Source organism: Peromyscus leucopus, chromosome 6, assembly GCF_004664715.2.
Source record: "Peromyscus leucopus breed LL Stock chromosome 6, UCI_PerLeu_2.1, whole genome shotgun sequence".
Lineage (NCBI taxonomy): Eukaryota > Metazoa > Chordata > Mammalia > Rodentia > Cricetidae > Peromyscus > Peromyscus leucopus.
This window is the reverse complement of record NC_051068.1, coordinates 125,820,747-125,844,660: the sequence shown is the minus strand read 5'-3', so window position 1 is coordinate 125,844,660 and position 23,914 is coordinate 125,820,747. Positions and strand designations below refer to the sequence as shown.

The 23,914-nt window shown below is 48.3% G+C and overlaps 2 protein-coding genes across 7 annotated transcripts in view; one reads left to right on the top strand and one right to left on the bottom strand.

Annotated features, from left to right (window-relative positions):
- Cryz (crystallin zeta) overlaps positions 1-381 on the bottom strand; it is a 28,715-nt gene extending 28,334 nt beyond the window's left edge. Inside the window, exon 1 of one of the 3 annotated variants that reach the window (XM_028882938.2) lies at positions 279-381. The gene's annotated coding sequence lies outside the window, so the exon portion shown is untranslated. The remainder of the gene's footprint in view (positions 1-278) is intronic. The other 2 variants (XM_037207241.1, XM_037207243.1) reach the window with 2 other exon arrangements.
- Positions 315-21,061, top strand: Tyw3 (tRNA-yW synthesizing protein 3 homolog). 4 transcript variants are annotated; one of them, XM_028882941.2, is made up of 7 exons: positions 315-708; positions 2,965-3,045; positions 4,943-5,041; positions 9,036-9,107; positions 11,531-11,664; positions 20,010-20,079; positions 20,728-20,821. In XM_028882941.2, exons 1-7 carry the CDS (start codon positions 337-339, stop codon positions 20,734-20,736), a joined length of 837 nt encoding a protein of 278 aa, XP_028738774.2. In that variant the 5' UTR covers positions 315-336; the 3' UTR covers positions 20,737-20,821. The 4 variants fall into 4 exon arrangements, with proteins under 4 accessions (XP_028738774.2, XP_028738772.2, XP_037063140.1 ...); XM_028882939.2 differs by lacking the exon at positions 20,010-20,079 and having other exon boundaries at positions 20,728-21,061; XM_037207245.1 differs by lacking the exons at positions 20,010-20,079; positions 20,728-20,821 and adding an exon at positions 18,656-19,338.
- The last annotated feature ends 2,853 nt before the right edge of the window (positions 21,062-23,914 follow it).

Genomic DNA, 23,914 nt, shown 5'->3' with positions numbered 1-23,914 from the left:
GGTGGTGGTGGTGGTGTGGTGGTGGTGGTGGTGGTGGTGGTGGTGGTGGTGGTGGAGGAGGTGGTGGAGGTGGAGGTGGTGGTGGTGGTGGTGGTGGTGGTGGTGGGCTTTCCTTTCTTTCTTTTTTGAAAGCCTCCCAGCAGACAGGGCTAGGAGCTTGGAGTCCCGGGAGACCCCAGGTTTGTGAGCTGGTGTCCCAGGGCACAGAGAAGGAAAGAAAAGTAGTCAAAACCAAGCGCGGATCATTTGGATGAGATCGACGTTTAAAAACGACTTACCCTTCTCTAGAGCAGAAATCAAAACCTCCAAAGCTCCAGAAGTGCCTTGGCAAAAGAGATGGGCCGGTCTTTTCCAACTTTTGCAAGGTTCCACCTCTTAACGCCTCCCCTACCTTCCGGGGGCGGAGTCTGGAGTCGGCTGATCGCACAGGTGGAGAAGTTTGGTCGTCTCCGGCCACCGTGGCGGCAATATGGCTGCGCCCACGGAGCAGGGAGACGGTGCGGAAGCCGGGAGCCAGCTCCCTATCGCTGGCGCATGGACCGCAGCGCCGAGTTCCGCCGATGGAAGGCGCAGAGTCTGAGCAGAGCGGACCTCAGCCGCAAAGGCAGCGTGGACGAGGACGCGGCCGAGGTTGTGGAGCTGCTGAATTCGCGGGAAGAGTTCTTCACCACCAGCTCGTGCGCAGGCCGCATCCTCCTCCTGGACGGGGTGAGGCCGCGCCGCCGGGCCTGTACGGCCCCCGGACCTCCGTCACCCGCCCCGCGGGGAGTTTGCTAACTCCCGGGCTTTCTAACAGGGCCGCCCAGATGATGGTGAAGCTAGCTTGAGCGGCGACAGCTGGAAAAATTGGGTTTCTAGAATGCCAGAGGAATGGAAGTTCCCGCCCGGGTCCTCGCCCGAGCCGCTCTGACCAGGTCTCGGTGCTTCCTTAGATGGGCGCCGCTGAAGGGAAGGGGCCACAGCCGCCCGGTGGCCCACACCATTATTGCAGCAGTACCTGTGGAAGAGGCAGAGGCCCAGGCCGAGAACTAACCAGTTACCCATTCTCCCATCCCTTCCTGTCCTACGAACTGAAGATAACTAGACAGCATCTGTTGCATAGGATTTTGTGTGGAGGAAATAGGATCATTTATTCCCAGCATTTATCATCATGCCTGGCCCACGTTGTTCGTTAAAAGTTGCCTCGTGTTCATTGTATTACTGTTACTGTATCCAGAGCATGCATGGGCACAGTGTTGAGATCCAGCGTAATTAATCATTTACCACACTCCAGAATTAGCAAGACCTGCTCATGTTTATGTTGCTTCCATCCGTTCTGGTTCTGTGCAAAAGATAGCTGTCCCGCCTCTTCTACCACTGCCCCATCAGGGGTTTTTCAGAACTTTCCAAATGAGTTTCTGAAACACTGTTTTCTCTCCTCTAAACCATTTATACATTAACACATTTGTCTTTTTTTATATTCACCTTTTAAGGCAGGATTTTCTTGGCTAAACATTCGTGTTGAAATGTCGTGACATTTCTTATTTCAGAAAAATCAAAATTTATATTGTGCTACGTCCTGCAACCCTATCCCCACTTTAACTAATTGCCAAAATTGAACTCTTCTCCTTGGCTCTTTGTGACCTTGTCTTGCCCGTGTTCTTTATTCAGGGGTGTCAGCACTGAGAACTCGGGCCTCACTCATGCTGGGCAGGAGCTCAGCAACTGAGCCATGTCCCCAGCGCCTCCCTGTCTTTTACCTTTTAAAGTGGAGTATTTTGAAGTTGTCCAGGCTGGGCTGGAACACATGCCGTAGACCAAGGACGCCCTTAGCCTGTGATCTTCCTGCCTCAGCTGCTGTAAATGCTTTCCCTGTATCCACATCTATAGGATATGAGGATGTGAGACGTGAGTTCCCAAGCTTCACTCTTCTACCAAACACCCAAATAGGTGCAGACGGACAGACGTGAGCACAGTACCCACTTAGTAGTGACTGTTCACCCTGAACTGTCTTAGGACTCTATCTGGATCTCTTTTAGCTAATGTATCTTATGCTTTGCTGGTATTTAATTTTACTCTGACTTATTAGGAAAGAAGGAGAGTGAAAAACCAGGATGAGAGGAACATAGATGAGCCAGAGGTTCTATGAATTTGTTAAATGTGGACCACCCATTTGGCTCTGAGGTTTATAGCAGCCAGCACAAGGACAGATACATGTTACTAAAGTCTTCTTATGAAAACCAGTTATTCAGACACGTGTTTCCGAGACCAGATGGCAGTGTATCCTGCAGAGCCCTTGTATAAACAATTATTTTAGAGTCACAGTGATCTCCCTGTCCAAGGTCTCCTGCTTTCACTTTCAAGTGTCTTGGGGAAGGACCTGCATATTCCTACTAGATCTTACAAATAAACAATGTTTAAGTCAAGGTTGTGATGGGAGCCCTTCAGATCTTTGACACTTTGGTCCTAGCTTCTTTGCCAAGACATTCTAATATAGCAATCACAACATTATGCCAGTAGTGATGAGGGAGGTGTTTGAAGGCCTGCCCATCACAGATGTCAGCAAATGTAAGTCTTGTGTAGTGTTAGCCAGACCGTTGTACAGGTGTCTCCTGATCAGATGCTGCTAGCATATAACCCCTTGTCCCCCTTTTCTTCCAACAAAAACAAGACCAAATGGCATTTGTCCCCATGGTAAGTGTGACCACATGGCATTTAGGAGGCCTTGGGCTGCATCCCTAGCATCACAACACAAACATGGAAGCAAACAAAAAACATGGCCGTGCTTCTGAACACACAAGTACTGTTACCGTTCAAGCCCTAAGTTATTTTAGTTGATTTTTCTTCTAGGTTATTTTTGCCCCCAATATATTGAATTATTTTTAGTAATCTTTATAAGTATTAATTTAAGAATGCCCATCATATTATACAATGCAGTGTACTTGCTTCGTTAACTATTATAATTAGGTTGTCTGGTTTTTTTAGAACACAGATGGATCTGGGGTTCAGAAACAGCACTGCTGCTGGATGCTGGTCACCCACAAACCCTGTGGGAAAGACGACGTGGTAAGTTGTTAATATTTAAAAAACAAACTTTAAAAATTCACAGCTACCTTAAATATGTGTGGAAAGAATAGACGATTCACATGTGTAATTGTAATGGCTGAAGGTGATGAAGCCTAGGGAGTTTTCACTCCATTGGCCCCATTGGGCTGTAGGAGGTAATGGTGTGAAGGTGTCCCTGTTCCTGCGGCTCAGCAGAGCATCATCTCCAGCAACGGAGAGTCTGTAGGCACAAGTGACAGAAGAGGAAGGGGATTCGCCCTCCCTGCGTTGCTGGCTTTGGTGCTGGAAATAATTATACATCGTGGATCGCTGTCACGGCCTTCATTGTCTATTCTCTGAGACTGAAGTGTTAGGTGAGCACATGGAAGGTCACATCAGGCAGGTGCCTTTCCCTTCTGGTCCTTTTAGAAATCCTGTCCCATCCTGTGCAGACAGCATGAAGGGACAGGTGGAGATTGAGGGAGGCATGGCTGATCCAGGTGTTCTTGTGTTAAATGTGGAGAATCCTTCCCTCTGTGTCTCTGGGAGCTGCAGACTCTGTGCTCTTCTGCTGCAGAGGATCTTTGCAGCATCGAGGGGAACTGCCAGCAATCCCAGCAGAAATAGACGTCCTTTTCCTAACATTCATGGACCAATCCTAAAGAAGGACTCTGAGTTGTCCTGTGTGGATTCGGTGCTTCATGGTAAATGAATTGCTTTTGCTAGTGGGTGATATAGTCTCTGCTCAGACGCAGACAAGTGAAGCTCCTGATTGATAGGGAGAGTGAGAATGACAGGGTTGTAATTGACAGCTCAGAGAACCAGTGGTGTGAAGGGGAGAGGGTGCTGCCCATGGATGCCAGGCAGACAGAAATAGTAACTGTCTGGTATACATTTTACTTCAGATGTAGTATTATGTGTTTACTGTGTGCCACTGTATAAATTGTCCATGCCACGTGCCACTCAGGAAAGAGACTGGTACATAACTCAGGGTTGCTAAGAACAAACAGCATGTGCTAGGTTTCCACAGTATAATGTTTACTTAGAGCAGGAATGAGGGGTAAGATCCAGACCTGGCAAGGGACGGACAGTACAGCCCATCAGCATCAGCTGATACAACTGTGTGCTTACCCTGGCTGTTAGAGCTGTAATGCAGCTAAGGACCACTATGGTCCACACATCCACTGTGTGCTTCAATCAAAAGACCTTTACGCTATGGCATCTGCAAGACAGGTATATGATTCAAGGAAATGGACTTGTACCCAGTACAGAGGAAACAGAGTACTGACTGTGCTCTAAGTTCTCTGTATGTGGCATGGTTTCCACGCGTATGAGCCCATCTTATACTCAGCGCACAGTGGGGAGACATTGGCCTTGCCTGCGTCCTTCATAATGCGTGTATGTCCCTGTCTCAGTCTAACCCAAAGCATTTCACCAGCCTTCCAAGGGCAGGCTTTGTGTACTATGCCCCTTCAAGAAAGTCAAGGAAACGGTAGTTTACCAGAAGGCTCAGATTTATGGGAAAACTAGAAATCAAGTCTTTTAAGAAAATAAGCAAATAGGCCTGATGAGGTGGCTCAGTGGTTAAAACACCTGCTGCCAATCTGCTGACCCAGGCTGATCTCCAGGACCCACGTGGTAAGAGAAGAGAACCGAGGAAAGTTGTCCTGGACCTTCATAGGTGTCATAGTGCAGATGCCCCACCCAGTAAATAAACAAATATAGAGAAAACAGTTAACAAAATAAGCATATAATGATGTTAAGGAAAGAATGCCAAAATGCAGGAGAAGCAGATATTACAGACACTGCGTACTTTGTGAGTGTGAGGGTTTCTGGGACAGCAAGAGAAGGTAGGCTGTAAGGGTTCATGGGACACGGCGAAGCAGTCCTGCCTGATGCTGCCCTTTGGTTCATGCAGATGGCAGCTCTGAAGGGTGCAACCAGCAATGCTGTTTTGAAGTTTGAACCGTTCATCCTCCATGTGCAGTGCCGGACACTGCAGGACGCACAGACCCTGGTAAGACTTTGTGCCTCCTCTTGAATTTAGACGTCTGTGGGTAACATTCATTTTAGGCTTAAGCCACCTTTTAAAATTATTTGATGTTGTTTTGATTTAATTGTTTCCATCTGGTTGGTCAGTCCAGCTATTTATGTTGAGTGTTAGAGCAGGGACTCGTGGAAATCTCTGGAAAATAAAATACATACCCATGCACGGCCGTGGCTTCCTCAGCATCTACATGTGAATTTCATAGGCTGGTGTCTGGTTTTCTTGCCGAGTTTTAGGAGGATCCTCTGTGGCACTGCATGTCTGACATTGCCCTGTGTGTTTTTGCACCTTTTACGTGTGTACATGCTGAGTCGTAATGTAGTAAGAGCACTCCATCCCTGTGCGTCACAGAGCAACTGAGGAGAGCCGTGTGCCGGCACGTCTCTCACAAGCGCCTCTGAAGAAGGTTCCTGGGGGTAAGACTGAAAAAGAACAGAAAAAGTTAGGCCTACAGCTGGGAAACCAGGATTCCAAGCAGATTAAAATGTTCCTAATACAGAATTCCAGGAGGGAATTCCGAGAAAGGGCTCAGTGTGTTCAGAGAGCAGAGGAAGAGGCCATAGAAGGGAGGGAGGACAGGAGAGAAGAGTGGAGACCAGGAACCTCAGGCCTTAGGCCAACATGAAGAGTCAGGTTCTCTCTCAGCCAGGGGCTAGCTGTAAAGGGTTGATGCAGTCAGGGTCTCGGTGCGGTGTGGTGGCATGGCCCGAGGTGACAGCGAAGAACAGGAGAGGGTGACAGAGTCACATATATTTTAGTTCTCGGGTTAACAGTGATGTCAGGGGTCAGACAGCCTGAGAAGAAGAAGAAGACTGAGGGAGTAAGTCTTAGGTCTGGCCTGAGCACCAGGTAGTGTCTTCAAGAGGATAGTGCAGGAAACTAACAGCATGTTTGAGGCATGCATCTTAAATGCCAAATGGCTGTCTATCCGGGATGCCATAAAAAAATACCACAGAGTGAATGATTTAGAACAGATAGAAAAGATACTTAATTTTTTTCTGTGCTGGAGGTCAAAGGTCAGAGGCTGTCAGGGTTGGTTTCTCCTGAGACATCTGTCTCCGCCTTACAGACAGCCACCTCTCTCCTGTGTCCTCTTATGGTCTTTCCTCTGTGAATGTACACCACTAGCATCTCTTGTAAGGACATTAGCCCTGTTGGCTTAGGTTCCCATGCTGAAGACCTCCCTGGCATTATCAACATAAAAGCCCTTTCTGCAAATGCTGTGGCTGGGGTGAGCATGTCATGGATGCCTTGAAGGCCAGTTCAGCTGAGGTTGGTGTTTGTGTAGGAGGCTGCTCCAGGGTGTAGGCTAGACTGAAGATACAGACTGGAGAGATGCCAGTGCATGCCACTTAAAGCTAAGTACCCAGAGACAGTCGCTGGGGAAAGTGAAAAGAAACTGAAGCCCTGGAAGAGGCCCTTAAAGCGTTAGTGCTCAGCAGCCTGAGGTTTTTTTTTTTCCTGTAGATTTGGATATGTCTTAACATCCTCTCACTTCAGAACGTACCACCAGTGCTGCTTAAGCTTTACCTTTCCAGTTTCCATACCCAGGTCCAGCTCTGATTTCTAATCCTAGTGGTACCTGGATGCACTCTCCTGGGCCAGAGCTGTGGTGGGAGTCTAACATGCAGAGCTGAAACAGTGGAGCCACAGCTGTCCTCTGCCTTTGAGCACACTCAATGTCACCCAGTCTGTTGGGTGCTAGAGAAAAGTAGAAAAGACTCATGCTGTCTCCCCAGAGAAGTGTTGTAGCAGGAATCTTAAAAGTTCTTATTAATAAAATCAAACCTGAGTCCAGTTATTGTGGTGAATACTGGAAGGTCAGAGAGACAGAACAAGCCACAACTACCTCACCTCGCCGGATCCTCAGCTGATCTTGTCTCCTCAGACTGGAGGCCTCTGAGTCCTCATCCAGAATGGGTCTCAGCTGAACTGCTGCTCCAAAGCTTGAAAGGTTAACCAGGCCAAATGCTTAACCAGCCACATGCTTAACCAGCCAAATGCTTCTAGTTTCTGGTCCTCACGCCATATATACCTTTCTGCTTTCTACCACCACTCCCTAGGATTAAAGGCTTGCTTCCTGGGATTAAAGGCGTGAGTCACCATGCCTGGCTGTTTCCAATGTGGCCTTGAACTCACAGAGATCCAGAGGGATTTCTATCTCTGGAATGCTAGGATTAAAGGTGTGTGCTATCACTGCCTAACTAGTGGCTTTTCTGTTCTCTGACCCCAGATAAGTTTATTAAGATACACAATATTTTGGGGAACACAATACCACCACAAACTTAATATTTATTGCAGAGGGAAATAAGCAGTAAGAAGACAAAAAAAAAATTCTCGTTGGGATGAGTGCTGATTAGGGCATGGTCTGGGCACTGTGATTTAAAGAGGGCAGCTGGAGAGGGAATGGGAACAAGACACATGATAAGAATCCAGCACACAGCAGTCCAGGCAGAGGGAGCATCAGAAACAGAGGCCGCTATCAAGAAAGGCTTTGGAGTATTCAGAGGACAGACAGGCAGCAGATGAGGCTGGAGAAGGAGGGACTCAATCATGTAGAACGTTACACCTCATGGTGTAGCACTTGGACTCTGTTGTGGCTGGTCTGTAAGAAGGGCTAAAGGGCATGGATGGAAACAGACTCCTACCGAAGTCCATGAGGGTCATGAGGACTTGAACAGCCTGCACAGAGGTGGAGCTGGGTGAGCCAAGGTGTGCTGTGAAGGTAGAAGCAACAGGAACTGTGTGCGAGGTAGAGCGGTAAAACGCTAACGTGAGCTCACTTTGGAGCCTGAGACATTGCATGGATGGTAGTGCCTGTCTTAGTTAGAGTTTCCATTGCTGTGAAGAGACACCATGCCACAGCAACTCTTACAAAAGAAAACTTTTAATTGGGGTGGCCTTCAGTTCAGAGGTTCAGTCCATTATCATGGTGGGACATGGTGCTGGAGAAGGAGCTGAGAGTTCTGCTTCTTGATCTGCAGGCAACAGCAAGTGACTGTGACTCTGGGGGTAGTGCCTTGAGCATAGGAGACCTCAAAGCCCACTCCCACGGTGGCATGCTTTCCCCAACAAGTTCACACCTACTCTCCTAACAGTGCCACTCCCAAGGAGGCAGTTTTCTTTCAGCCAGCACAGTGCCCTGTGTCAGAATCTAGGTGAGAGAGAAGTGGGTTTTTAAACACAGAGTCCACTGGGATGAGTGATCTGAACTGGAAATGGGACTCCTCGGCACAGTGCATATGGTGTCTTACCCAGGGAACTGGTGACATCTCAAAAGGAGAGCCACGCAGAGTAAATTCTCAATGCTGGCACTTCTGATGTTTGAAGCCAGATCATGCTTTGTATAGAGTCTGTTCTTTGCACCGTGGAATGTTGTGGTAGCCGCCCTGGCTCTACTACTCCTTGTATATCCATGTCCCCACCACCACCACTGCCCTGTAATCGTGGCAGATTGGCAACCCCCAATATCTCCTCATGTTGCAGAATGCCCCTGAGGGACAAACCCATGCCAAGTCAAGAACTGCTGAGCTGAAGGAAGGCCTGTGTCCTGTAGAGGCCACTCAGACATCTGGACGTGGACATGGGTTCAGCCTGTTCAGGCCCATCACTGCTTGTCCCATAACATCTCATGGTTTTCTTTAGGACTGGAAAGGACGCTGAGGGAACTTTGCTCTTTCTTAGAGAAGGCACCTCATTCATTTGAAGTTTGCTTTTGTCTAATACGGTTTGGTCATGTGCTTTAGTTCGTGGTCATTGGCCAGGTCCCTGTTTTATTCTCTCTTGGTGACATTTCCAGAGCTGCTCTTCAGGTCTGTGTAACAGGCATATGATGGGGCTGTAAAGCACAGTCCACACAGCCAAACGCATTAGTGGTTCTGCAGGTGTCTGTTTCTGCCACTCCTGACACAGAATCGAGGGTCTGGCTAGCTGGCATAACTTAGAGTGTTCTGTTTTCTTGCAGCACTCGGTGGCCATGGAGTCTGGCTTCAGGAACTCTGGCATCACAGTGGGAAAGCGGGGAAAGACCATGCTGGTAAGGGGCGTCATCAAGAACAGTTCTGTGGATGGGACATAATAAAGATCACTGAAGCTGCCTGCTGTCACTCCTGTGCTTTCCTTCCCTCCCTCCTCAAAATGCCTTACTGTCTTCTGGCCCCAGACCTTAAGTGGCAGGCTCTTCCCTATGTGGAGCGTCCAGAGTTCGGTTTATATCTGAGTCCCTGTTTTAGATCCCCCTTCTCTGCTTACTTTGAACCTGATTCTCTGCTCTCCCAGCCTCATCCTGAGTCATCAAGGGATAATGGAATAAGTACGCTTGTACCATGTAGAGAGCCTCATAGACATGAGTCCTCCATGTTGGTGACCTGATCACAGCTGTGCTTTATAACCTGTGTGAGTTCCTTAATGCCTTGGGGTCTGCTGTCTGCTCAGAGGTCCAGCAGTGTGGAGATATATTGTGTCCCCCAATATATTGTGTACCCTAATAAAGTTTATCTGAAGATCAGAGGGAAAAGCCAGCCACTATATTAAACATAGAGGTCAGGCAATGGCAACACATGCCTTTAATCCTAGCATTCGGGAAGCAGAGATTCATCTGCATCTCTGTGAGTTCAAAGCCACACTAGGAACAGAGCCAAGCATGATAACACATGCCTTTAATCTCAGCACTAACCACGGAGGTCTGGAGGTCTGTACAGACAGACAGGAAGTGATGTAACTGGGTGGAGAGAGGAAGTGAGACGGCAGAACAGAAAGGTATATATAGGTGTGGGTATACAGGAAGTAGGTCTCTCTGGAGGCTGAGAGCTGGTAAGGTGAAGTTGGCTGTGGCTTGTCCTATTCCTCTGATTTTCAGATAAGCTTTGTTGGGGTACACAGATGAAATATCACCACACAGCAGACTGCTCTTCTTGGGTCAAGTGCAGCCCCTGGGGAGCCAAGTCCACTCTACCCTCTGATTCATGATTGGGTACAGCTTATTCTGTACCACTCCATCAGAATTGAGTAGTAACAGATACTGTATGATCTGCAAAATCAAGGATATTTATTATCTGTCCCTTCTCAGAAAGTTTGCCAGCCCTCAGTGGAGATGGTCCTCCTGGTCTTCGAATCCTGCATTCCCTTTGTGCTTTCCTAGCCAAGCCAACCCATAGTAATCTGGCCCACTTCTGCCCTCTTGTTGCATTCACTGTTTGCACAGCACACACTGTATTTGATTTTGTCAAATTCCTGCTAGTCTAGCTCTTGACTCTCACTTTTAACAAATACCTTGTTTCCCAAATGGAGATGGCTTACAAAGAACTTCGGAAGCATCTAAGCAATCATCAAAGCCCTCGCTCCACAACACCTCTGGTGCCCGAGGGGAGCACAGACCTGTCCTTACCTTTCTCCCCTTTGTCCCTGTATCCAGTTAGTCGCTGTTCTGATCATATCTGCCTCTGCCTCTGCAGCCAGGCCCTGCACCCTGCCCCTGAGTCAGAGCTCAGCATCCATCTCCTCGTTCCGAAGATTGTCTCCTGATGGGCTGGCTTCTGAGAGCTCTCTCCAGCCCTTCCAGCCCTGACCAATGCTTCAGCCATAGAGCACTGCTGCTGCTCTGGCTAAAACATCCACCCCCTGTTTTTATGTCTGATTTGTGTCTGGTGAAGTTGTCTTTGTCCCTGGGATCCCAGCTCCAGTGCCGGCTTTTGTGTGGAGCTGAGTCCCAGGCTTCACCAGGCGTTTGTCACGTTAAGAGTATCTTTCACATGTGTTTGTGCTGCATGGATCTGTGTGCTTTTTTCTCTGTCATAGCCCCGGGTTGCACTGCAGTTCTGTCTGGTTCTACATTCGAGCTCTTAGAGGCAAGAACCAGGATGTGCTCCTTTGTTGGGTTGTCTGAGCTAAGAGAAGCTCAGTAAAGATGAATTTTTTTCTTTGATACTGATGGGGTTTGTAGGATTTTTTTTTTCTGCTGTCCTTATTCTCTACCCAGCTTTTGGATGCACAGGGGATAATGCTGACTGCTTCCTCGACAGAGTCACTGAGATTGGCAGCCCCATAGCACTGAGCAGGCAGCCACGCTGCATGATGGAGGAAGCATGGCTTCCCCATTGCCATACTCAGCTCCAGCCGATGCTGAAAGAGACTCTGATTTTTCCTTGAGTCCTCTATGGAGGTTTCATTTGTTTCCTTTTTAAAAATAATTTACTAAAGCTTTCTTAGCTATCGTGGGATTGCAGCTATTCAAAAGTTACTGAATTCCTTGATACTTTCTGATTCTCTGAAAAAGAATGTATAGATGCCTGTCTTGAAAAGCCGCTATACCTGATGAGAAATCTGTTTGATTTGTTTGAGTTTCATTACCTCAAGTCAAGGGCCTGCATGCCCTGATGGAAGTCAACTGTTCCCACTGAGCCCTGTCTAGGGCCCTCTCACTGGGCTCTTTCCTCCATTTCTAACCTGCCTCTCTTCCAGGCCGTGCGGAGCACACATGGATTAGAAGTTCCACTAAGCCGTCAGGGAAAACTGATGGTGACAGAGGAGTATATTGAGTTCCTGGTGACTGTAGCAAATCAGAAAATGGAGGAAAACAAGAAAAGAATTGGAAGGTACAAGTAATTATCTATTTCCGTGTTTTTCATATATGCCCATGTCATTCTTAAAAATAGAGACACATGCTCCTTAAGTTTATAATCCCAACTGCTTGTGTAATTGTAAAGCTCCTGTGGAGAAAAGAAAGATGATTGAGGTCATCAGTGGGACTAGATCACACTGTGTAGAGCACACTGTGTAGAGCACACTGTAGAGCGCACTGTGTAGAGCGCACTGTAGAGCACACTGTGTAGAGCACACTGTAGAGCACACTGTGTAGAGCACACTGTAGAGCGCACTGTGTAGAGCACACTGTAGAGCACACTGTGTAGAGGACACTGTGTAGAGGACACTGTGTAAAGCGCACTGTAGAGCGCACTGTGTAGAGCACACTGTAGAGCACACTGTAGAGCACACTGTAGAGCGCACTGTGTAGAGCGCACTGTGTAGAGCGCACTGTGGAGCACACTGTAGAGCACACTGTGTAGAGCGCACTGTGGAGCACACTGTAGAGCACACTGTGTAGAGCGCACTGTGTAGAGCGCACTGTGTAGAGCACACTGTAGAGCACACTGTAGAGCACACTGTGTAGAGCACACTGTAGAGCACACTGTGTAGAGCACACTGTGGAGCACACTGTAGAGCACACTGTGTAGAGCGCACTGTGGAGCACACTGTAGAGCACACTGTGTAGAGTGCACTGTGGAGCACACTGTGTAGAGCACACTGTAGAGCGCACTGTGGAGCACACTGTAGAGCACACTGTGGAGCACACTGTAGAGCACACTGTGGAGCACACTGTGGAGCACACTGTAGAGCACACTGTGTAGAGCGCACTGTGGAGCACACTGTAGAGCACACTGTGTAGAGGACACTGTGTAGAGCGCACTGTAGAGCGCACTGTGTAGAGCACACTGTAGGGCGCACTGTAGAGCGCACTGTGTAGAGCACACTGTAGAGCGCACTGTAGAGCGCACTGTAGAGCGCACTGTGTAGAGCACACTGTAGAGCACACTCTGTGGAGCACACTGTAGAGCACACTGTGTAGAGGACACTGTGTAGAGCGCACTGTAGAGCGCACTGTGTAGAGCACACTGTAGAGCGCACTGTAGAGCGCACTGTAGAGCACACTGTAGAGCGCACTGTGTAGAGCACACTGTAGAGCACACTGTGTAGAGCACACTGTAGAGCACACTGTGTAGAGCGCACTGTGTAGAGCACACTGTAGAGCACACTGTGTAGAGCACACTGTAGAGCGCACTGTGTAGAGCGCACTGTGTAGAGCACACTGTAGAGCGCACTGTGTAGAGCACTGTGTAGAGCACTGTGTAGAGCGCACTGTGTAGAGCGCACTGTGTGGAGCACACTGTGTAGAGCACACTGTAGAGCACACTGTGTGGAACACACTGTGTAGAGCACACTGTAGAGCACACTGTGTAGAGCACACTGTGTAGAGCACACTGTGTAGAGCGCACTGTAGAGCACACTGTAGAGCACACTGTAGAGCGCACTGTGTAGAGCGCACTGTGTAGAGCACACTGTAGAGCGCACTGTGTAGAGCGCACTGTGTAGAGCACACTGTAGAGCAAGCACACTGTGTAGAGCGCACTGTAGAGCACACTGTGTAGAGCACACTGTAGAGCACACTGTAGAGCGCACTGTGTAGAGCGCACTGTGTAGAGCACACTGTAGAGCGCACTGTGTAGAGCGCACTGTAGAGCACACTGTGTAGAGCGCACTGTAGAGCACACTGTGTAGAGCACACTGTGTAGAGCGCACTGTGTAGAGCGCACTGTAGAGCACACTGTGTAGAGCGCACTGTAGAGCACACTGTGTAGAGCACACTGTGTAGAGCACACTGTAGAGCACACTGTAGAGCACACTGTAGAGCGCACTGTGTGGAGCACACTGTAGAGCGCACTGTGTGGAGCACACTGTAGAGCTCACTGTGTGGAGCACACTGTGTGGAGCACACTGTAGAGCGCACTGTGTGGAGCACACTGTGTAGAGCGCACTGTGTAGAGCGCACTGTAGAGCACACTGTGTAGAGCGCACTGTAGAGCACACTGTGTAGAGCACACTGTGGAGCACACTGTAGAGCACACTGTAGAGCACACTGTGTAGAGCACACTGTGTAGAGCACACTGTGTGGAGCACACTGTAGAACGCACTGTGTAGAGCACACTGTGTGGAGCACACTGTAGAGCACACTGTGTAGAGCACACTGTGTGGAGCACACTGTAGAGCACACTGTAGAGCACACTGTAGAGCACACTGTGTAGAGCACACTGTAGAACGCACTGTGTAGAGCGCACTGTAGAGCGCACTGTGTAGAGGACACTGTGTAGAGCACACTGTAGAGCACACTGTAGAGTGCACTGTGTAGAGCACACTGTAGAGCGCACTGTGTAGAGCGCACTGTAGAGCACACTGTGTAGAGCGCACTGTAGAGCACACTGTGTAGAGCGCACTGTAGAGCACACTGTAGAGCGCACTGTGTGGAGCACACTGTGTAGAGGACACTGTGTAGAGCGCACTGTAGAGCACACTGTAGAGCACACTGTGTAGAGCGCACTGTAGAGCACACTGTGTAGAGCACACTGTGTAGAGCACACTGTGTAGAGCACACTGTGTAGAGCACACTGTGTAGAGCACACTGTGTAGAGCGCACTGTAGAGCGCACTGTGTAGAGCGCACTGTGTAGAGCACACTGTAGAGCACACTGTGTAGAGCACACTGTGTAGAGCGCACTGTGTGGAGCACACTGTGTAGAGCACACTGTAGAGCGCACTGTGTAGAGCACACTGTAGAGCGCACTGTGTAGAGCACACTGTAGAGCGCACTGTGTAGAGCACACTGTAGAGCGCACTGTGTAGAGCACACTGTAGAGCGCACTGTGTAGAGCGCACTGTAGAGCACACTGTGTAGAGCGCACTGTAGAGCACACTGTGTAGAGCACACTGTAGAGCACACTGTGTGGAGCACACTGTGTAGAGCACACTGTAGAGCGCACTGTGTGGAGCACACTGTAGAGCGCACTGTGTGGAGCACACTGTGGAGCACACTGTAGAGCACACTGTAGAGCACACTGTGTAGAGCACACTGTGTAGAGCACACTGTGTAGAGCACACTGTAGAACGCACTGTGTAGAGCACACTGTGTGGAGCACACTGTAGAGCACACTGTAGAACGCACTGTGTAGAGCACACTGTAGAGCGCACTGTGTAGAGGACACTGTGTAGAGCACACTGTGTAGAGCACACTGTAGAGCGCACTGTGTAGAGCACACTGTAGAGCGCACTGTGTAGAGCGCACTGTAGAGCACACTGTGTAGAGCACACTGTGGAGCACACTGTGTAGAGCACACTGTAGAGCGCACTGTGTGGAGCACACTGTAGAGCACACTGTAGAGCACACTGTGTAGAGCACACTGTAGAGCGCACTGTGTGGAGCACACTGTGTAGAGGACACTGTAGAGCGCACTGTAGAGCACACTGTAGAGCACACTGTAGAGCACACTGTGTAGAACACACTGTGTAGAGCACACTGTGTAGAGCACACTGTAGAGCACACTGTAGAACGCACTGTGTAGAGCACACTGTGTAGAGCACACTGTGTGGAGCACACTGTAGAGCACACTGTGTAGAGCACACTGTAGAGCACACTGTGTAGAGGACACTGTGTAGAGCACACTGTAGAGCACACTGTGTAGAGCACACTGTAGAGTGCACTGTAGAGTGCACTGTGTAGAGCACACTGTAGAGCGCACTGTAGAGCACACTGTGTAGAGCACACTGTGTAGAGCGCACTGTGTAGAGCACACTGTGTGGAGCACACTGTAGAGCGCACTGTAGAGCACACTGTAGAGCGCACTGTGTAGAGCGCACTGTGTAGAGCACACTTTGTAGAGCACACTGTAGAGCACACTGTAGAGCGCACTGTGTAGAGCGCACTGTGTAGAGCACACTGTAGAGCGCACTGTGTGGAGCACACTGTAGAGCGCACTGTGTGGAGCACACTGTAGAGCGCACTGTGTGGAGCGCACTGTAGAGCGCACTGTGTAGAGCGCACTGTAGAGCGCACTGTGTAGAGCGCACTGTGTGGAGCGCACTGTAGAGCGCACTGTGTAGAGCGCACTGTAGAGCACACTGTAGAGCACACTGTAGAGCACACTGTGGAGCACACTGTAGAGCACACTGTGTAGAGGACACTGTGTAGAGGACACTGTGTAGAAGACACTGTGTGGAGCACACTGTGTAGAGCACACTGTGGAGCACACTGTGTGGAGCGCACTGTAGAGCACACTGTGTAGAGCACACTGTAGAGTGCACTGTGTGGAGCACTCAGAGATTGCAAAGGGAGGCTTCTGTTGGGTTTGTATTTTGGGGGTTTTTTTGGTTTGGTGTGTGTGTGTGTGTGTGTGTGTGTGTGTGTGTGTGTGTGTGTGTGTGTGTGTGTGCGTGTCTGCCAAAGCACACTGCTGTGGAGGTCAGATGACAGCTTTCTGGGTTACATGGGTTTCAGAGACTAATCCAGGCCATCAGGTCTGCGTGCAGGCCCTTTTACCCACTGGCCGTTCACCGTGCCTCACCAGCCCGAGTTGGACATTTCCAAGTTACCGAGTGATGAACTTGTTGACGCCATTTGTAATTTCCCGTTTTCTTTCTTCCCACCCTTTAGGCAGTCTCACATCCCGTGACTGCCTAAATATCCCTGCCATCATTTTTCTTTCCATTTTCATTGCCTCTTTCTTTATTCAAGACCTGTACAGCAGCCCCCCAGGCTGGTCTCAGAGCAGGAGATAGATAGGACGTCTGTCTCTCATGTCTGTATTGGTCAGGTCATGTCCATACACTGCAAAAGAAGCCCATGGCTTGACTTGCCTGCCTGAACCCCTCAACTACCTAGAGATTTCCAGCTGCAGCTAAGAGCGAAGGTGCCACTGAGAACAGTGGGAACCAGGCCCTATAGCAGCCTGGGTTCAACCCTTTCCCACCAGTTCCTCAGCCCACGTCTGCCAAGTCACTGTCTTGTGTTTGATTGTGTTATCTCTGACCTGAAGAAATGCTAGCTCAGAACAGTTACTAATATCATCAAACAGCATGTTCTTTGTGGTAGGCCTTGGCGCCTGCCATGGGCTCTCAGAACAGGAGAGCCCTTTCTCTTGATTCACTCATAACACAGCAGTTCCTTCCAGAAGCAAACAATCCTAGAACTAACAAAGCTTTTCCTCGGGAGTCATGTGACCTGTACCAGATGCAGGGGTAAGAAGCCGATTCCCCATGTCCAGTGGCTGTCTCAGAACATTGTAGCAGGTAGATCCTGGTTTAGAAAAATTGCGCATGAATCCTGGCCACAGAGTATGGACCTTCTCACCAAAGTGAGGCTGTCAGGTAGTCACCGGACACAGGTCTGACTGCAGACATGAACTGCACACGATGCTTACTGCCACCAGAGTACCGTGTCTACAGGCGCTGCTCCACTGGGCTGCTCCACTGGACTGCTCCACTGGGTGATCCACTGGGCTGCTCCACTGGGCTGCTCCACTGCGGCCGTTTGTGGAGACACAGGAAGCAACTGCTCAGTTTCTCTGTATTCTGCCCTGAATTTCAACAAGATTATAAATATAGCCCCAGATCAGCTAACTATACACCTGGTGAAGTTAATTGAGCCACGCTCACCAACCATAAAATCAAATTATGAGTTAAATCTATTGACTCAGAAATGTATTTTGAGATGATAGTCTACATGCTGCTATCAAGACAGCCAGGCTCATCATATAAAATCAGGGAAAAATTAAAGAAGGGTAAAAAGTGTCTTAAGATCCTGATTACAAGATTACGTGTGGATTCAGAATGTGTGAGCAAATTAGGGTGCTCCTCCGGGAGCTGTCTGCACATCAGCCAGATGCAGGCACAGAATGCCTGGTATTAGAAGAGAAAAGGCCGTCAACACCAGTGGATGAGCATGGGAGGGAGGGGGGATGTTTCTTCATCGTTCAGATAGCTAAAAGGATTGGAGCTCTCAATCCAACAAATAACATGTCATTAACAACCAATAGTTTTAGAAGCACGGCAAAGTTAAGAGTTAAAGTTCTTAAAAATAGTGTGTGCATGGCATACAGTGTGTGTCGGTGTGCATACATGTGTGAGTGTGGTGTGTGTCTGGTCACGTGTATGTATATGGTGTGCATACAAATGTGCCTATGTATGTGTGATATGTGTGTGTGTGTGGTATCTGCACATGTGTGCAAGCATACATATGTATGTGAAGTCTTGTGTCCTGTTCTCTCACTCTCTGCCTTGGGACAGGTCGCTCACTAACCCTGGTGCTAGGATGGGGGCAGGAAGAAGCCCCAGCTACCCTCCAGACTCTGCTTCTCCCAGGGTTGTTGTTGCAGGCCTCTGATGTGGGTGCTGGGATCTGAACTCATAACCTGATGCTTGTGCAGCCAGCACCGTTACCCACTGAGACATCTCCTCAAACCCTAAAATATTTTTAATAGAGAAAAGGTCGTGTTTGTGAAAAATAGTTCCCATGCCTGCTTCTCTGTGGGAAGGGACTCGGCCAGCAGAACAGCTGAGAGCCCGCAGCATCTGGAGCCAGGCAGGGCAGTCCGGGGACCATGGCCTGCTTCCTAAAGAGCCACTTTGGAGACTGGAAGAGACAGGGACTGACAGACACCAAAAGATATTTCATACATAACAATTTCCAGGTGGAAAACTAGAAGTTGTAGATCTGCTCCAGAGGGGTTTCTTTGTCTGTTAATACCGGGTCAGGACCTGGATCCGATGGAGCCATGTGGCACTGAGTAGAAAGAAATTAACCATGTTCTTCTTTTCATCAACTGTGTAATAAAATATTAAATAAAACAGAATAAAGGGCTGAATATATTGGCATATAATATTGTTAAGAATAAAGAAATCAGAAAGACAAAGTAATTGAATCTGTTTCCACTGATTGGTTTTTTTTTAAATCTTTTTTACTGTGGTAAAATATGTGTAACAGGAATTTACCATCTTAACCAATGGCATCCACATCCACATCATTAGTAACCATCACCACCATCCACCTCCAGAACTGTCATCATCCTGAACAGAAACTGTACCCGCTGAGCACCGGCCCCACTCTGTCCTGCAGCTCGAGCGTGGCCACTCCGGCCACGTGGCCATGCAGCCGGTCGTCCTTCTGTGTCTGCTGTCTTAGTGCGCTCCTGTGCTGCGGCAGTGGTTTTGTTTGTTGCAGTACTGGGTATTGAACCCAGGGCCTTGTGCATGCTTTACAAGAGGCTTACCACTGAGCTACAGCTCCCCGACCAGCTAAACCTTAAGGGCTCTACTATGCTGTAGCATGTATGAGTCACTTTTCTTTTCCAAACTGGTAACACTCCATTGTATTTGTGGACCGTGTTTTGTCTCCTGTTGCAGAGATTTGTTTGTGTTTTCACTCTGAGACCACCCATGGAGTGAACCATAGAGTTTTCTGGCCAACTCAGAGGAGATTGAAGGCTGCAGAGAATAAGGAGGGGCTAAAAATATGCTAAAAAGATTCCTTTTCTGATAGGAAAGGTGGAGAAGAGGGTGAAGTGATCTTTGCTCCATCCCTCCGTGGATCAATCAGGTTTACTCCCTAACATTTGACTCCCAAGCTTTATTGAATAATAAAACATTAAAAGAAGCTACAATACCGTGTTCATCTGTTGACAGACAATTGTTTTCCAAACACACACTCATCTCCCCACTTCCAGTTTTCTTGGGTATGTGCTCAGAACTAGAGTAGCATGGTAAATCTGTCTGACTTCCTGAAGAGCCACACCTCGCCACCCGCAACAGCTGCCCCATCTTGCATCGTGGCAAACAGCAGCAGGGCAGTGAGGAGGCCCCTCTGGGGACTGTCACTTTGTGTTCTCTGGTGTTGGTGGTAAGCACGTGCTCTTTATTGACTGCATATCTGTCATATTTACATGTGTCTGTTTACATGGTCACGTGTCCTGAATTGTGGTTCTGCCCTGAGATGCAGGGTTTCCTCTGTATGCTGGATGGTCAGCGGATGTGTGATTGGCAGATGCTTTCCAAATTCTGTGGGTTTCCTGTTCTGTATCAGCAGTGCCTTTCCATAGAAGTTTTAGGTCCTTATGCATCTGTTTGTCTGATTTTCTTTTTTTGGTATTAAGCCCAAGAAAGCATCATTGCCAAATTCAGTCTGGTGATATTTCCCTGTTTGTTTGTTTGTTTGTTTGAGTTCTTGTATTTAGGTCTTTGTGATATTTACTTTAACTGGCTGGTGATTTCACCACTGGCTAGTGACTGAATAAGAAAGGGTTGATGAAACCTTTTCCTAGCTGCCTTTTTGTCCACTGCAGCTCCCAGCTAACTCCACATCAGACGAGAACTCCACAGCCAACCCATCCCAGTATTGACCTCAGTCTCCAGGTTAGACAGTGTGTGGTTCTTGTCAGCAGGACACTAGAAATTAACAGTGTCTTGTCCATTGTCATAAAGGAAGTAGAGTGGAATGAGGATGAAATGTGCTTAGTGTTCCTTCATAAAGCACTCACATAGATGCCAGTGAAATGGGAAGGTCTGCTGGGCTCTGCAGTTGAGAGATGAGTCCAGGTAGATCTTAGCTTTTGTAGCAGCTCAGCTGGGCATTGTGACAGGCTCTGAAGAACTGTAATTCTACCCAAGGAATGGAGAATGCCCAAATGGGCCTTGGAGTCACTGGGTTTCCAAGAAGGGCAATTAGTATGCAGTTAGAAGTATGGTGAAGGGAACCCCTGACCAGGCCCTGGGGCAGGGTTTATAAGGAGACCCCTGTGGTGGAGGGAGCTGAAGGGAGGAGGAGGCGTGCTCCGTGCAGAGATGGGAACACAGCACTGGACTAGAAGTGGGTGTCTGTGAATATCGTCTTCAAGAGTGAGAAGACATTTTTACAGTGATGAAGGCAAAGGAAGTTTTAGTTGACTTTGTGATTTATAAAACATGACATTGTCAAGCTTCAGAAATAGATCATTTCTAGGTGTGTTTCAGTCATTCACTCAGAATGTTCATATATGTAACCATCTATTTAATTATTTACAGGTTTTATAACTGCCTACAACATGCTATGGAAAGAAAAACCATTTCCAACTCACATTCTGAGATCAAAGAGAATAATAATCCACTTTGTACTCATAAGAATAAAAAGAGCCAAGGAAAAGCACGTGACCCCTCTGTTACTGAAGGCAATGGAACGGAACTGGAAGGCGCTGATGGCCTGGGAGTCAGTGCTCCATTCTCCCTGGAGGATGACTGAGTTATAAAGCTACTCTCTAGAAGAGTGCCGTGGTTGCTGAATGTATCAGCCCTTGGGGGGCAAGAGCTAATTCCTCTCTGTTTTAGAGAAACTCTGAAGTGTAAATGGCTTTTCACAGTAGTTTTGTGTATGTCTGTGCTTGGCTCCGTTCTCTTTATTCAGTCTGGGACCAGGACCCATCTCCTTCCTGTCCCCACATCACTTCCCATCTCCTTCCTGTCCCCACATCACTTCCCATCTCCTTCCTGTCCCCCACATCACTTCCCATCTCCTTCCTGTCCCCCACATCACTTCCCTGACAGACGAATTCAAGCTGCAAGAGGAGAGAACAGAGGTGAGGGGCCAGGGGGGCTTGCATAAAGCATGGACATTGAGTAAGAAGAACAAGCTCACAACATTCATCTGCTGTGACAGGAGTATGTCACTGAAGGCCAGAAGGAAGGGGAGACTGGGGTTCACCAGACACTGCACTTTCCTTTCAGATTTTTGTAAAACTAAAACTGCTGAGAAAAATAGTCTACTGGAATGGATGACTGACTGAATGACTGAATGAATGAACATAGGCTTACTTCACAAGGAAGGAACATATAAAAGTCTAGGAAACTAAACTACTCTACTGGGTTTGACACATGTGGCTGTTTGAATCCCTCTGTTGGGACACGCCCACATGAGTAAAGCTCACAGTGGGATAGGAAAAGGAGGTTACAGTTGAAGCTCATCCGGAAAGGCTAAAAACTCTAACAAGTATATTTTTATCATGCACCTTACATAGTAGTGTTAGATATATTTCCCCATCGCCAGTTAGTTTGAAATCACTTCTGCCCCCCATCACAAAAGGGCATTTTCAGAGTTCTTCAATGCTTATTCCAGGAACCAATGCCCTGCCCTTCCCTAATGAGGACAGGACAGTTAAATCGCTGTTAGAGGGAAGGCACCCATTCTCCTGCAGCTCAGGGCACCCACTGCTATCCCGAGCTGGCCTCCTGCGTATGTGAGCTGTGCAGGAACCTGTGCTAAAAATGTCTCCCTCTATGGTGTGAGAGGCAGCTTGGTTTGCAGAGTGCCTGCCTCGTGGACACAGAAGCCTTGGGTTTGATTGGTCCTTAGCACACACACTGGGTGTGGTCCTGCGTACATTCACGAACTAGATAGAGACAATGATAGGATATGTGAGATACTGTCTCAAGAAAAAAAGTCTCACTCTTGATTTATTCTTAGTGGTAGGTAGCCATCTTCAGATTCCCAAACATCCTTGCACAAAGGGCCTGGCATTTTGATCTTGCATAAGAATCTTAGCAGGTCCCAGCCTCATCTCTTTGTCCCGTGACACACTATCACAGTAACAGTTCACTTCTCCCCAGAGTCTATCCAGGAGTTCCTATCACAGACTGACCCCACAGGGACCAAATAATGAGGTGTCCCACTTGGTCGTCAGGGAGCTAGCAGTGCAGAGGGTCTGAGGCGGCGTTTTCAGAAGTTACAGTAAGAATCTGACTGGCTGAGTATCACGTGGGATGTGTGCCTCCTACAAGCCTAGTTTTCCTATTAAAGGTGAACAAACAAACAAACAAAACCCCCTAGAGATGCATTTTTGTACCAGCCATGAGCTCATTCTATTTTAAACTCTGACCCAATTAGAAGAAATATCTTCCCACGTACCAAACAATCTGCTTGGACACCACCTGGCTGATAGTTTGTGGTCACTGGCTCAGAACTCCAGAACCACAAACACATCTCTTTCTTCCCTGTTTCTCATCAGGCCTGACTTTTGTCTCTTTCTTTCTCTTAGAATACCAGTTACTTGTGTAGTGTGGAGGATTCAAACCTTGAATGGTGTGAATGGCTGCCCTGGCCTGGGAAAGCAGGGACTTCCTCCTAGTTCCTGTTAAACCTGCAGGGCGCATCATGGCGGCAGGTGCTCTGTGTTAGGGTCCCCATTCACTTGTTTGGTCTCCCCTTCCTCCTGCATGCCTGGCAGATCATTCAGATTTCATTCAGTAATTTGGAAGCCAAGCCCCAGGCGCTCTAAACTGTAAGTTTCCTTCCTCGTCCCAATCCCCTACCTGGCAGCGGAGCTGTACAAGCGTTACACTTAATGCGCAGCTGCACAGCTTCAAGAGTGCCACGCCACAGTTGTGCAAGGCCCAAGCCACACGGCAGCACAGGGCACCAGGCCTTCTGGCCATGCCCTTCACCAGAGAGCAAACAGCAGTGAGCTGTGTGAAGATGGTAGACAGTATCAGACTGCCCCTGCTCATCCAATGACCCACAAGAAACCTACGGTGCAGTTCTGTCAGCCTCCGACCATGATGTTCTTTGGGCATCTGACTGACCAAGGTTGGAGTTGTGACAGTTTGTCAGCTTGAGGAGCTTCAGAATCACCCAGGAGACAACCTCTGGTGTCTTTGGGTTTTTGGACAGGTTTAACCAAGGAGGGAAGGTCCTGACACCCTCCCTGTCCTCACTCAGCACCTTCCACTACACGACTACTTCTCCCTCATCTGCCTGGCCTCCTGAGGTCCCCACTGCAAAGGCAATGCATGATGATGTGAGGATGCTCTATCAGAGACCATGCTAGGACTGCTTCCCCTTTCTGGAACACTTTCCCAGGATCCCTATTGATTTTGTTAACACAAACTTTTCACACATCTATATATCACAGAAACAACTTTCTTTTTTTGTTCCAAAGAAAACTGTTTCTTTTACACTACTTACAATCCTTGCAAAACAAAGGTAAAACCTCTCTCAGTGATCAAATGTTTAATTTTACATTTATATATGTTCGAAACAATTACATATGTTTAACTCCTAACTTGTTTTCCTCATATTTATTAAGCAGCTACTACATGTCTGTTAGAACAAGACAGAGTCCCCTCCCACCCTTAAGTGACATCACTAAAGATTGTTGAGTGGGAAGGAGCACAGCTGTAATACCAGCACTAGCCAGGACAGGAGGATCACTTCAAGTTCAGT